Below are 15,747 nucleotides of genomic sequence, written 5' to 3' on the forward strand. Positions count from 1 at the left end.
ATGCTTAACAGAAGTGAAGACAAGCCACGCCAATGATTGCACGTTGAGCAATACAAACATAAATATTTTGCCATTAAATGTATCCTATATATATGCACGCTTCTTCCACCTCAAGAAAGCCTCAAATATAGCCATGTTGAACCACGACTAGATTATAGATGATATTTCTAAGAAGAATCCTACAACTAATGGATAAGTTAGAATCAGTGCCAGAGCGATGTACAGCACAGAAACTGACCCTTTGGCCCAACTCGCCCATGCTGAACAGATATCCTAAATTAATCGAGTCCTATGTGCCAGCATTTGGCCCAATCCCTCTAAAGTCAGATGCACTTTAAATGTTGTAATTGTACCAGCCTCCACCACTTCCTCTGGCAGATCATTCCATACATGCACGATCCTTTGTTTGAAAAAGTTGCTCCTCCGGTTCCTTTTAAAATCTTTCCTCCCTCACCTTAAACCAATGCCTTCTAGTTTTGGGCAGCCCAACACCCTGGGGAGAAGATTTTGTCTAATTACTCTATCCATGCGCCTCATGATCTTATAAACTACTATCAAGGTCACCTCTCAGCCTTGGACGCTTCAGGGAAAATAGCCTCAGCATATTCAGCCTCTTCCTACAGCTCAGACCCTCCAATCCTGGCAATGTCCTTGTAAATCTTTTGAAACTTTTCAAGTTTCACAATATCCTTCTTATTGCAGGCAGACCAGATATGCATGCGGTATTCCCAAAGTGGCCTAACCAATGGGCTGTTATGAAGCTATTACAACAATTAAAACAGTTTAAATTTACACTTCTCTGGATTCAAATAAAAATAACAGTTTACAGAATGTCAGGATTTTACTAGCTTAGACAAAGATAAATGTAAAAACTAATTAAAAATACAAACTTTGATTTTCTATAGCTCATTTAGTGCATTTTAAACCAGTATTTTAGATAACAATAACTGATGCTAAAAATTCCAAACAAAATAGTGGTACAATAAATTTTTGTAGAGCAATGGTGCATTTCCTTAATGTGTTCAAATTTATAATTAAAACAAAAATGTTATGAATTTATGCAGCCAAAGAGAATTTTGAAATCTAAAAATTCGTTATGCCGTTTAATAAAAGCAATTTTGCAAATCCCCAAGCAGCTGAAAACTCAACATCTCATTTTAAAAAAAACTGCAGAGTTGCCCAAAGTACTAATCAGCTTCCAAATAGATAACACATCTCAACTGTCAATCAAGTACAGTAGCAAACAAACCTTTCTGGTCTGCATCTTTTCAGTTCTTCTCCTGAAGGCAACATAAGGATCGTTGGTACTGGAACCATCCCGTTTTTCCTGTTTAACAGTTGGAATAAGTGAACACCCTCGACAGGTTTTTCTTTTCCGAATCCAATATTCATATACTTCCCAGATGAGGTCATCGTCTTCCTTCAATAGCAACTTTGCCTCCTGGAGAGTTACCAGCTTAAAAAAACAAATCATAATTCCACCTAAAATACTGACTAAATTTAAATATTACACTTTGTGTAACTTCATTACGAAAAAATTCAACATTCCAGCTCCATTTATTTTGCTAGACAGCACCTGAAGAAAGGTGCAAACCGTTGCAAGAGTTGTGAGGAAGGGTCACTGGGCCAAAACTTCAACACATTTTTGTTTCCCCTTCACAGATGCTGCCAGAGCTGCTGAGCTTTTCCAGAAACCTGTTTCTGTTCCTGATTTACAGCATCCACAGTTCTTTCAGTTTTTAACTGTCACAATCCCGTCTTGCTGGACAATATTATTCAGAAAGCCAGTTGTCAAGATCAAATCTCCCCACCAAAAGAAATCATATTCGATCTACATAAAAGGGTACATCACGAACCTAGGACATGACTACTGTAGTCAATAACAATTTAATTACTATTCATACCTGCTGGCCACTGCCTTTTTCTAGACGATCAATCATCTCCTCAAATTGTAGAGGGGTGATGTCCATCTTCTTTCTTAGTTTATTCACAAACACTTCATCATCCGAGTCCATATCATAGTCTGGTTGCTCGGCATCCAAGCTGAAAGCTGGATAAAAGTTTACATTCAGTGTTCAATCAAGAAAACAATTGTTTGGGAATTTAAAGAACCTCAAAGCTTTCATTTGAGAACTAATGTATGGGCAAATTTAACAATTTGCTGAATTGAAATTCATGTTGGTAGTGACGACTGTTTTTATATCTCGTTCAGAGCAGTAAGATTTGGCATTTAAATTTTTTGCAGGACCCTAACAAAACCAATAAAAAAAATTAATAAAATTTTAATGTAATAGGCCAACGGTTTTGAATTTTTTTTCATATATTAGTAACATCATAGGTAGAAACTTCTATTAGCTAATTAAAGGCCAATTTTCAGCAGGCCCATAACTTCAGTGATTGCTTAAGTTTCAAATATTTACATCTCAGCACTTATCCTTTAATTTTAGAAACAAAAAAGTAGATAACTGCTCAAATCTTCCATATACTAATTATTTTAACAATAATTCCCATCTCAATCCACCCAAATCAAACCAAAGTGCTCCCTTTCCTTCTTAGGATGCACTTTTTAAAAAAATACTTTGCTCACTAGTGGTTTTCATTTTGCTTAGTGAACTATTGGTTTGCCACTTCATTTCCCAGTTCAAAATGTGCTACAGTACACTGCCCAAATGGTGGTAACAAGCAGACTGAACACTAACCGACAGAAAGGAATCAGAAACATCAAGAACATTTGCAGGGCTAGAGAGAAAAGGCTGGCAAGCAGAACCCGAGTAGCTCCACCAAGAAAATACTCAGCTACAGGAAAGGCACAAATGTTACTGACAATAGGGCCGTGTTTAAATGCTATGTTATGCATTAAAATACTTGCATATTATTCAAAGCTTCTGGCAAATGAGCAAAAGTTATATTTAGAATAAAAAGTATGCCACTGTCTGCATAAGTGTAACATCAAACTAACAGCAGTGAACTATGCTTGCAGAATGGAAAAAGACCCTTCGGTCCAACTTGCCTGGAACGTTTGGATTCTATGAAGAGGCTAAATATACTGGGACTCCACCACTATCACACCTCGCCTTGTAAAATCTGCAGCATTTTGTCGTTCCAGCAACAGACATTTTTGAAATTACCAAAAAGACCTATCAAGTTAGGTTTCTGCCTGGCCCAATATTACCGCATCATCTGGGATCATAAAACATCACCTCAGTACTCCACCCAATGGCAACCTAATCAATGCTCCATATCAATTAGTTACAGTAATTAACTTGAACGAATTATAACATCCAAAACTGCGAATTTTTTTTCCCACAGCTATGACCACTGGAGAAGTCTGCCAACACTAAGCTGGATAAACTGCCATTATTTACTCTTCGTTTCAAAGTGCATTGCCACAATTGAGCCAAATTAAATTTTAGAAACCAGGCTATTATTATTCTGTGTCTTCAAAGTCTTTTTCCAGAGCCTTTCTTCGATACTTGTTAAGTCTGCCTTTGTGTCATCAGCAAACAAGACTCTACATAGGTCTCAAACATAATTTTCAACCTACCTCAAATCCAGGCATTTCCGCCTTCCAAACAACCAATTTTGATAACACATACTGTATTGCTGTAACCTACTCAAAATGAGAACTGCCTTTACAAATTCAATGATCAAATAAAAATTTGTCCTGCCTATCCGTAATTAATGGAATTGAGGTGTTTGTTATTCTAATGCCAATTATAGGCATAGTAACATTGCTATAACCACAGATGCTTTTCTTCCATGTAGGTAGCATACTGCACTATCAGGTACATAAAAACAGCAAGTCCAACAGATTTGTTGCATAACCAAACATCAGATTTTAGTTTTGTTGTGTTCTCGCAAATGAGGCTACCTAGAAAAAAAGTTAACACCAGGATCATTAGTTTTAGTTAAGCTAATGAAAATAATACAGCAGTACTAAGCAAAGCAAATTAAAACATATCTAAATTCTGAGCTGCCGGAGAAAATACCTTTTATTGATATTTATTCTGCAAGTTAGCAGCAAACGTTGTTGACCTCCTAAATTCTAGGAATCTAACCAGCTAGTGTAAAAATTTAGTTGCAGTAGAAATACTGAAACTAAAAATCTTGCTCATTTTGAAAAACCAAAGGTCTTGTATTGATAGTGAAATTTGACAAGGGGTTGGGGGAAAATGAACTGATGTAATGAAGTAGAAGGCATGCTGCAGCACAGCCCACACAAGTTGAGTGTTTATATGCAACTTCTAAACACACGGGCTTTGGCAAAAACCACACAGTTTGTGACTCAGACTAGTTTCTGCAAGTAAATTAAAATGACTATTTACATTACTACTTTGCACATTTAGCATCAAACTAAGATACCAAAGTGAGTTGAGAAGATTTGTAGCTCAGGTTGAGTTTCTGGATGTGAGTTTGCTCGCTGAGCTGGAAGGTTAGTTTTCAGATGTCTCGTCACCATTCTAGATAACATCAGTCAGCCTCCGATGAAGCGCTGGCGTTATGTCCTGCTTTCTATTTATCTGTTTCGGTTTCCTTGGGTTGGTGATGTCATTTCCTGCATTGGTGATGTCATTTCCTGTTCTTTTTCTCAGAGGATGGTAGATTGATTTGGAGCCAGTGCGTTTGTTGATGGAGTTCCAGTCGGAATGCCATGCTTCTAGGAATTCTCGTGCATGTCTCTGTTTGGCTTGTCCTAGGATGGATGTGCTGTCCCAATCAAAGTAGTGTCCTTCCTCATCTGTATGTAAGGATACTAGTGACAGTGGGTCATGGCGTTCTGTGGCTCGTTGATGTTCACGTATCCTGGTGGCTAGCTTTCTGCCTGTGTGTCCTATGTAGTGTTTGTCACAGTTCTTGCAAGGTATTTTGTAGATGACGTTCATTTTGCTCGCTGTCTGTATAGGGTCTTTTAAGTTCATTAGCTGCTGTTTTAGTGTGTTGGAGGGCTTGTGGGCTACCCTGATGCCAAGAGGTCCGAGTAGTCTGGCAGTCATTTCGGAAATGTCTTTGATATAGGGGAGAGTGGTTATGGTTTCTGGGCCCATTTTGACAGCAGCCTCAAGCTGCTGTTTGTGGAATAGGGAAATAAGGTACAAGCAATGAGGTACAAATGGAGGCAAAGATCCAAGTAACATCATTCTGTAGTATCGAAAAAGAACATCTGTGCAAAGATGTAAAACAATAATGGAGAGATTAAAGAAAAGGCAGGAAGACTAGTGCCAGCACTTGGTGGGCAGAGATGAACAGGGGGGGAAGAAGCATCAAGTCTAGAAATAATGGGACCTGCAGATGCTGCAGAATCCAAGATAACAAAGTGTGAAGCTGGATGAACACAGCAGGCCAAGCAGCACCTCAGGAGCACAAAAGCTGACGTTTCGGGCCTAGACCCTTCATCAGAGAGGGGGATGGGGACTAAGTTACCCTCCTCTCCTCTATCCATCTTTGGTCCGCATCTGCATCCCAAAACCGGCCCAGCTCGTCCCCTGCCCCCACAGCATCCCAAAACCAGCCCAGCCTGACCCCGCCTCCCTAACTTGTTCTTCCTCTCACCTATCCCTTCCTCCCACCTCAAGCCCCACCTCCATTTCCTACCTACTAACCTCATCCCACCTCCTTGACCTGTCCGTCTTCCCTGGACTGACCCATCCCCCCCTCTACATCCCCACCTATACTCTCCTCTCCCCATCTTCTGTCTGCCTCCTCCCCCCTCCCTATTTATTCCAGAACCCTCTCCCCATCCCCCCCTCTGAAGGAGGGTCTAGGCCCAAAACATCAGCTTCTATACTCCCGAGATGCTGCTTGGCCTGCTGTGTTCATCCAGCTTCACACTTTGTTATCTAGTATCAAGTCTAGACACAGATAGTGAATGGGAACTGCAGATGCTAGAGAATCCAAGATAATAAAATGTGAGGCTGGATGAACACAGCAGGCCAAGCAGCATCTCAGGAGCACAAAAGCTGATGTTTCGGGCCTAGACTCTTCATCAGAAAAGGGGGATGGGGACTAAGTTACCCTCCTTTCCTCTATCCATCTTTGGTCTGCCTCCCCCTCTGTCCCTGTTTATTTCAGAGTCCTCTCCCCATCCCCCTTTTCTGAAGGCGGGTCTAGGCCTGAAACGTAAGCTTTTGTGCTCCTAAGATGCTGCTCAGCCTGCTGTATTCGTCCAGCTCCACACTTCATTATCTCGAAGTCTAGACACAGCATGGGTTTCTTAAGATAAATAGCCTATTACATTCAGGGTTTGAGAGAAGATTGCTAATTCGCCAGAAATTGCGTCAGGACTTAAAAGGGTTACACTGTGGGAGACTCCATACATTAAGTAAATACTTTAGAATGTTCTTTTCGGGGGCAGGGCACGGAAAGGGAAAGAGAAAAGACCAGAGATTATATTTATAATGAATAAGCAATTCAAAAAGGCTGGTCCAGATCTAACAAGCATAACTTTAAAATTAGACTATGTATTAAAGAAAGAAACACTTTTGCACATAATGGATACTTGAAATCTGGAACTCACTGTCCCCAATAAGTTCTGAGTCAATTGAAAATTTAAATGCTATGATTGATAGATTTTTACCATAGGTATCAAATTGAGGCACGGATCATCCATGACCTCAAATGGATGAGCAGGTCAAGAGGTTTAACAGTTAACACCCGTTCTTATGATATGCAGTGTACTAGAAATAGCATTTACATTTAAAACCCTTTTGTGGAAAGCCAATACATTTCCAGGAGTACTGTTATAATTCTAAATGCTTACTTCCTTCAGCCTTGAATAAAATGATCGCATTAGTATAGCGAAGAATGAATTTTTAAAGTAAATTTACCTCCTAAAGAGATGCTGCAGAAGAAGTGTCAAACAAAATGACCATACTTGGATTTAAAACTCAATGTAATGCCCATATCCACACAGTGGATTCCAATATTCCTGGGACAGCATCTCAAAAACTCTGTACAATTGCAGCAAGGCCTTTTTTTGCTGTACTTCAACCCTCGATGCAATGAAGATGTCATGTGCCTTCCTAATGCCTTGTTGTACCTCAGTGATAACTTTTTATTCCCTGCACAAGTACATCCACGTAGTTGTGAACACCATTTCCAGGGTTAACAATATTTAAAAATTCTTTAAGAGTTAGTTATCAAAGGGAATAACCAGACACTTTCCTACATTTCATCTGCCACTCTGCCCATTCACTGAATCAGTCTGTCTGAAGCTACTGTTCAAAAAGCTAAATAGGTTGCAATTCTAGACACTGGACTTTTTGAAGAATGAAGTAATCGCATCGAAACTTACAGGATTCTCAAGGTACTTGACAGGGTGAATGCCGACAGGAGATCTCTGCTCATGGGAGGGTCGAAGACCAAAGGGGTCCAGAATAAATGGGTAGCAATTTAAGACAGATGGGGAATTTTTTTTCCTGTCAGGGGGTTTTGAGCCTTTGGAACTCCTTGCCTCAGAGACCAGGGGGGCAGATTCTTGGCATATATTTAAGGCTGAGATAGACTGATGCCTTTACTGATCAAGAATCTAAGAATAGAGGGAAAGGCAAGAAAGGGGATGCCAGGAAAATCAACGCAACCATGATCCTAATGAATGGATGGGAGAGCTGGCTCAAGCAGCCTATTCTTGCTCCTTCTTCTTACGGTGCCATGGTTCAAACAGGAACAAGGCCAACTATCATGTCCCATTAGTTTGGCCAGCCTTCCTATACTTGTTATCTTTTTGTTTAGGTTAAAAATAGCTACCTTGTAGGAATGAGAAGGATCAGCAACATACTGCCAGTCAGACAAGAAACATGTACTAAGTGCAGAGACAAGTAACAAATTCAACATTTAAATTTGACCGAGATCTTGTATGGGACTCGTCCACGAGCCAAAAGGAGCATAAGAAAGCCAAGTTGTCGAATCAGATTCAAGAACTTCGATATCAGCACTCCTTTGGTTCTTAGGGCCTGGGGTGTGAAGGAAATAACAGGGATAGAGAGGTGAAAGTAGTAAGTTTGAAAGCAAAGTCAAGATCTTAAAGTTTAATGCTGCTCGACTGAGCAATCATAGAAAGGGACTTGATGAAAGTTAGGACAGGCACAAAAGTTCAAGATCTTAAGTTTTATGAAGAGTAGAATATTGAAAGCTGAGCAGGAACGCAATGGAATATTCAATTCTAAAAAGGTAACAGACATGAAAGAGAATACATGATAAAAAGCAGAAAATCACTAAACATTTGCCTGACTGGTCAACAGAAACATGGCCTCCAGTCTTTATTGATTCACTTCCCCAAAGTAACAAACGTTAACATCAATGCATAGGAATAAGACAACAGACATTCATTTAGGACAAGCAAATCCAATATGACCATAAAAAAATCAACCCATTATTTAACTTAATAATTTCAAACCCATTGAAATAGGCTACTTAACTCAAGACAGCTCCACCATCTGATAAAATCATGGCTGATTTGATATTCATCATGTCCACATTCTTGCCATTTCCCCATAACTCCCAGTTCTCGCGAAGAAGAATCTATCTAGTCTTGATACTGCCCCCCACAGCTCTCCGTGGCAAGGCCTTTCAAAGACTCTCAACCTCAAAAGAAATTCCTGTTCATCTCAGTCTTAAAGTGGCTCATATTTATTCGAAGACTAGTCCTAGAGTCTCTCATGAGGGAAGACATTCTCTCAGCATTTACTGTCGTGCCCCTTAAGAATCTGATACATTTCAATGAGATCATCTCATGTTCTTCTCAACTCCAGTGAGTACAGCCCCAACCTGTTTAGCCTTTACTCTTAAGACGATCCCTCCATTTGAGGAATCATCCAAGTGAATCTTCACTGAATTACTTCCAATTAAATAATATCTTCTTTTAAGAGGGGTCCAAATTGCTCAATGCTCCATTGAACTACTTGGTCTCATCAGTACCTTGCACAATTGTGTAAAAGACTTCCCTACCCTTATACTCCAGCTCCCTTGAAACATGGAGCAACGTTCAATTAGACTTCCTGATCATCCTCACCAGGATTTGTCCCTCAGCATCTTAAAATTTCTACAGCTTAAAAAAAGAGCCGTAGAAAAACACAGACTACTCAGAATTATTACTTCCTCAGGCCAGCCTGCTGAGACTGCTCTTCCTGTCCCCATTCAATTGATTGTATATACAATTTGAAATTAGTCAGGTAAACATTTGCAATCATTTCTTTGTTTCATTAACAATTTAGGGAATTTTATTTCTCTGTCTTGTTACTGGTGTATATCTAGTGTCTTATCCAAACTTATTCATGCCCTGTACTTGAACAGCATCACAGTGGTTCAGGGGTTAGTGCTACTGCCTCAGTGTCAGGGACCTAGGTTTGATTCCACCCTCAAAAAACAAAAGAAGATTACAGCACAGGAACAGGCCCTTCGGCCCTCCAAGCCCGTGTCAATCCAGATCCTCCATCTAAACCTGTCACCTATTTTCCAAAGGCCTATATTCTTCTGCTCCCTGCCCATTCATGTATCTGTCTAGATGCATTTTAAATGACACTATCGTGCCCACCTCCCTTGCAAAAAGAACTTTTCACGCATATCTCCCTTAAACTTTTCCCTTCTCACCTTGAAATCGTGACCCCTAGTAATAGAGTCTCCCACTCTGGGGAAAAAGCTTCTTGCTATCCACCCTGTCGATACCTCTCATGATTTTATAGACCTCAATCAGGTCACCCCTCAACCTATCTTTCTAATGTAAATAATCCTAATCTACTCAACTTCTCTTCATAGCTAGTGCCCCCCATACCAGGCAACATCCTGGTGAACCTCCTCTGCAGCCTCTCCTAAGCATCCACGTTCTTTTGTTAATGTGGCCACCAGAACCGTATGCAGTATTCCAAATGTGGTCGAACCAAAGTCCGACACAACTGTAACATGTACCAACTCTTGTACTCAATACCCTGTCCAATGAATGAAAGTATGGTAAGCCATATGCCTTCTTGATCACCCGCATTGCCGCCTTCAGGGTACAATGGACCTGAACACCCAGATCTGTCTGTATCAATTTCCCCCCATGTCTTTTCCATTCACTGTACAGTTCACTCTTGAATTGGGCCTTCTAAAATGCATCATCTTGCATTTGCCTGGTTTGAATTCCATCTGCCATTTCTCTGCCCAACTCTCCAATCTATCTGTATTCTGTTGCATTCTCCGACAGTCCCCTTCACTATCTGCCACTCCACCAATCTTAGTGTCATCTGCAAACTGGCTAATCAGGCCATTTATATACCTTCCTCCAGATCACAAACAGTGGTCTCAACACAATCCCTGTGGAACACCACTGGTCACAGTTCTCCACTGTGAGAAGCTCTATTCCACTACAACTCTGCGCCCTGTTGCCCAGCCAGTACATCCTAGGCCCCATGCAACTTCACTTTCTCCATCAGCCTACCATGGGGAACTTTACCAAAACTCCTTACTGAAGTCCATGTATATGACATCTACAGCCCTTCCCCCAATCAACTTTGTCATTTCCTCAAAGAGTTGGTAAGACATGACCTTCCCTGCACAAAACCGTGCTGCCTATCACTAATAAGCCCATTTTCTTCCAAATGGGAATTGATCCTATCCCTCAGTATCTTCTCCAGCAGCTTCCCTATCACTGATGTCAGGCTCACCGGTGTATAATTACCTGGATTATCCTCGTTAAACAAGTGGGCAACATTAGCAATTCTCCAGTCCTCCAGGATCTCACCTGTGCTCAAGGATGCTGCAAAAGATATCTGTTAAGGCCCCAGCTATTTCCTATCTCGCTGCCCTCAGGTGACCTCTGATAGATTCCATCTGGACCTGAGGACTTGTCCGCCCTAATGCTTTTAGAATACCCATCACCCCTCCTTAAGCCAATTTGACCTACAGTAATCAAGCATCTATTCCTAACCTCAACATCCATCATGTTCCTCTCCTCAATGAGTACTTTGCATTGGTATTCACTAAGAATCTCACTCATTTTCTCTGACTTGCATAACTTTTCTCCTTTGCCCTTGAGTGGGCCGTCCTTTTCTCTAGTTAAACCCTTGCTCCTTATGTGCGAATAAAAGGCTTTGGGATTTTCCTTAACCCTGCTTGCTAAAGATATTTCATGACCCCTTTTAGCCCTCTTAATTCCTCATTTCAGATTGGTACTACTTTCCCAATAATATTCCAAAGCTTTATCTGTTTTCAGTCACCTAGATCTTATGTATGCTTCCTCTTTGCTCATCTCACAATTTCACCTGTCATCCATGATTCCCTAATCTTGCCCTTTCTATCCCTCATTTTCACAGGGACATGTCTGTCCTGCATTCTAATCAACCTCTCTTTTAAAGCCTCCCACATATCAAATGTGGATTTACCCTCAACTACTCCCAATTCACATTCCCCAGCTCCTGCCAAATTCTGCTATAGTTGGCCTTCCTCCAATTCAGCACTCTTCCTTTAGGACCACTCTCATCTTTGCCCATCAGTATTCTAAAACTTAGAATTATGGTCACTATTCCCAAAGTAATCCCCCACTGAAACTTCAACCATCTGGTTGGGCTCATTCCCCGACACCAGGTCCAGTCGGGCCCCTTCCAGAGTTGGGCTATTTACATACTGCTCTAGAAAAACTTCCTGGATGCTCCTTACAAATTCTGCTCCATCTAAACCCCTAACACTAAGTGAATCACAGTCAATGTTGAGGAAATTAAAATGTCCCATCACCACCCTGTTGCTCCGACATCTTTCCAGAATCTGTCTACATATTTGTACGTTCGCTTTTGGGAGGTTTGTAGTACAGTCCCAACACTGTTACTGCACCCTTCCCATTTGAGCTCTGCCCATGTTGCCTCACTGTTTGAGTCTTCCACTGTGCCCTCCTTCAGCATAGCTGTGATATCCTCTTTGACAAGTAATGCAACTCCTCCACCCCTTTTAACTCCCACGCCATCCCGCCTGAAGTATCTATATCCTGGGATTAGAGTTGCCAATCTTGCTCTTGCCTCAACCAAGTTTCAGTAATAACATCATCATTCTCCCAGGTACCAATCCAAGTCCTAAGTTCATCTGCCTTACCTACTATACTTCTCGCATTAAAACAAATGCACGTCAGCCCACCGGTCCCTTGGTGTTCATCATCTGCTCTTAGCCTACTCTTCCCCTTAGTCTCACTGACTCCATTATCTAGTTCCTTACAGGCTTTAGTTACTGCCTCCTTACTGTACCACTAACTTCCTCATTTGGTTCCCATCCTCCTGCCACATTAGTTTAAACCCCTGACAACAACGTTAGCTTAAGCATCCCTGAGGACATTGGTTCCAGTCCTGCCCAGGTATAGACCGTCTGATTTGTAATAGTCCTTGTGTGGGCTTGCCCCCAACCCACAGTCCAAAGATGTATGGGTTATGCGACTTGGCCATATTAAATTGCCCAGCATCCAGGGATGTGCAGGCTAGGTGGATTAACCATGGGAAGTGTGGATGGGGATCATTTGGGTCTGGGCACATGCTCTTTGGAGGGTCACTGCGGACTTAGTGGGCCAAATGCTTGCTTCCACATATGAATTCTATAATTCAAATAATTCTCTGTAATTCTGCTCTTGGTTAGATCAGTTGGCAGCTGGCTTGCAATGCCTGGGTTCAATTCTGAACTAGCTAAGATTACCAGGAAGGACGCTCCTTCTTAACATATCTGCACACCAGAGGCCAAATGGCCTTCAGGCTAAACCAGAGATGTTAATGGGAAATTATCCTATTATTATTTATGCTTATCTTACTACACCAGGGGTATGAGGAAACTGTCTTAAACTTCCTGCCTGAAAAAAAACATTGGGTGAGAAACATTTGTAATTCTGTAAGAGGATGAAAGTTCTGTAAAAGGAATGAAACTTCTGTTTATACTGAAGTGGCCTGGTCAGTGACCTTTTGCTCAAGCCAGACACTTCAGCGGCTTGAAATCGCATTCCGTCTGTCACTTCGGCAACTTGAAAATGCATCCTGCCGTTATCAGTCACTTCACGAACGAACAATGCTGTATGGTGTTCTCTATGTTCTGAATGTAGTAATTTTTTCTGCATTAGCCAATTCATATATCAAGTATAAAAAGTGGGGAGTGTCTGCTGTTCGGGGAGAATCGCTTATGAAACTCAGCGCTCTGTGCCGGGTTGAGTGCAGCGATTTTCCACCGCTCGTACTTGCTAAATAATAAAAGCTTGTGTTTTTGCAGCCAGGTCAGTGTCTTGCTATTACATCAAGTCCGTGAGGGTCTCTGAAAACAAACCTGACACCACCAATCATCTCTCTCAAAATGAAAAAGCAACCACGTGGTCCAGCACGGCTATGACAAATTTCCCTTTATTCTCCGCTACCAAGCTTGCAGACATACTCCCATCCAACACACATTTCAATGTGAGCAAAGCTTCCTGGATGTACTTTTCTCTCTATAGGACAGATAAACTAATGAAAATCATAAGCCTGACAGTGGTCAAGATCATATTTGAATCAAAACCATCATCTAGAACTAATGACATCAGTTTAGTTAAAAAAAAATCAATGAATGCTCCCAACATCCTATTCATGGAATAACACAGTGTGAAGCTGGAGAAACGTAGCAGGCTGATCAGAAGACTAGGAAAGAATGAAATTTTGGGCTGGGACCCTTCTTCAGAGATGGCTGCCCAGGCTGCTGTGTTTCTCCAGCTCCACACTTAGCTCTGACTCCAGCATCTGCAGTTCCTGCTATCCTATTCATGGAATACTCCTTTGATAGGAAGAGGTAAAACGGGGACCATTTTACATACCATCTCTAAAGGAAATATAAATCAAGACGAAACATCTAAAAACATCCTCTGATGAAGGGTCTAGGCCCGAGGCGTCAGCTTTTGTGCTCCTGAGATGCTGCTTGGCCTGCTGTGTTCGTCCAGCCTCACATTTTATTATCTTGAAACATCTAAAGTAGCGCTTTCTGATACAAATAAACTGAGTGGTCAAGGAAGCGTAAATAAATACCAGAAGTTGTAACTGAGCGTACAGGTGATTGCTATCCAACTGTCAGTAGATATGGGGTCAGAATCCCTACAGTATGGAAACAGGCCATTCAGTCCAACAAGTCCATACTGTCCCTCCAAAGAGCATCCCACCCAGACCCATTCCCCTACCCCTGTATTTCCTATGTTTAACCCACCTAAGCTAACCATCCCTGGGCACTACAGGCAATTTATGGGTCATGAAATCAAACACCCTGCAGTCCAACTTGTCCATGCTAACCAGGTATACTAAAAATATCTAGTCCCATTTGCCAACAGGTTTTCCCATATTCCTCTAAACTCTTCCTATTCATATACCCATCCAAATGCCTTTTAAAATGTTCTAACTATATCAGCCTCCACCATTTCCTTTGGCAGGTCATTCTATACACACACCTTCTGTGAAAAGATTGCCCCCGAGGTCTCTTTTCAATCTTTCTCCTCTCACTGCAAACCTGTGCCCCCTAGTTTTGGACTGGAAGCCACCCCCTGGGGAAAAGACATTGTCTATTTTCCATTATCCGTGCTCATCATCACGATTTTATAAACTTGTGGATGTGAGTTTGCTCGGTGAGCTGGAAGGTTAGTTTTCAGACGTTTCGTCACCATTCTAGGTAACATCATCAGTGAGCCTCCGACGAAGCGCTGGTGTTATGTCCTGCTTTCTATTTATCTGGTTAGGTTTCCTTGGGTTGGTGATGTCATTTCCTGTTCTTTTTCTCAGGGGATGGTAGATGGGCTCCAAATCAATGTGTTTGTTGAAGTAGTTCCGGTTGGAATGCCATGCTTCAAGGAATTCTCGTGCATGTCTCTGTTTGGCTTGTCCTAGGATGGATGTGTTGTCCCAATCAAAGTGGTGTCCTTCCTTATCTGTATGTAAGGATACGAGTGATAGTGGGTCATGTCGTTTTGTGGTTAGTTGCCACCAGGATACATGAACATCAACTAGCCACAAAACGACATGACCCACTATCACTCGTATCCTTACATACAGATGAGGAAGAACACTACTTTGATTGGGACAACACATCCATCCTAGGACAAGCCAAACAGAGACATGCACGAGAATTCCTTGAAGCATGGCATTCCAACCGGAACTACTTCAACAAACACATTGATTTGGAGCCCATCTACCATCCCCTGAGAAAAAGAACAGGAAATGACATCACCAACCCAAGGAAACTTAACCAGATAAATAGAAAGCGGGACATAACACCAGCGCTTCGTCGGAGGCTCACTGATGTTACCTAGAATGGTGACGAAACGTCTGAAAACTAACCTTCCAGCTCACCGAGCAAACTCAGATCCAGAACCTCAACCTGAGCTACAAATCTTCTCAAAACTCGCTATTTTATAAACTTCTAAAGGACACCTCTCAGCCTCAGATGCTTCAGGGAAAATAGCTCCAGTCGATGTAGCCTCTCCCTATAGCTCAAGTCTTTGAACCCTAGCAACATCCTTCCTAACCTTCTTCCTAAAGCAAGGATTGCATGTAGTATGCCAAGAGTAGCCTAACCAGTGTTCTGTACAGCTGCAACACAATCTCCCAACTCCTATACTCAATGCAATGACTAATAAAGGCAAGCATGCCAAACACTTTCTTCACTATCCTATCTATTGGAGACACTACTTCCAAGGAAGAATGAACCTGCACTCTAAGGTCTCTTTGTTCAGCAACACTGCCCACGACCTTACCATTAAGTGTATAAATCCTGCCCTCATTCGTCTTTTCAAAAATGCTGCAC

At 41.6% G+C, this 15,747-nt stretch overlaps 1 protein-coding gene across 4 annotated transcripts in view; it reads right to left on the reverse strand.

Annotated features, from left to right (window-relative positions):
* Positions 1-15,747, reverse strand: part of LOC125466789 (enhancer of polycomb homolog 1-like) — a 221,869-nt gene that overhangs the window by 34,241 nt on the left and 171,881 nt on the right. For all 4 annotated transcript variants that reach the window (XM_048561834.2, XM_048561826.2, XM_048561844.2 and 1 more), the window contains 2 exons: positions 1,905-2,050; positions 1,250-1,456 (listed from right to left, as the gene is read on the reverse strand). In XM_048561834.2, coding sequence (XP_048417791.1) covers positions 1,250-1,456; positions 1,905-2,050 — 353 coding nt within the window. The remainder of the gene's footprint in view (positions 1-1,249; positions 1,457-1,904; positions 2,051-15,747) is intronic.

The sequence above is a fragment of the Stegostoma tigrinum genome, chromosome 2 (assembly GCF_030684315.1).
Source record: "Stegostoma tigrinum isolate sSteTig4 chromosome 2, sSteTig4.hap1, whole genome shotgun sequence".
In the NCBI taxonomy this organism is placed as follows: domain Eukaryota; kingdom Metazoa; phylum Chordata; class Chondrichthyes; order Orectolobiformes; family Stegostomatidae; genus Stegostoma; species Stegostoma tigrinum.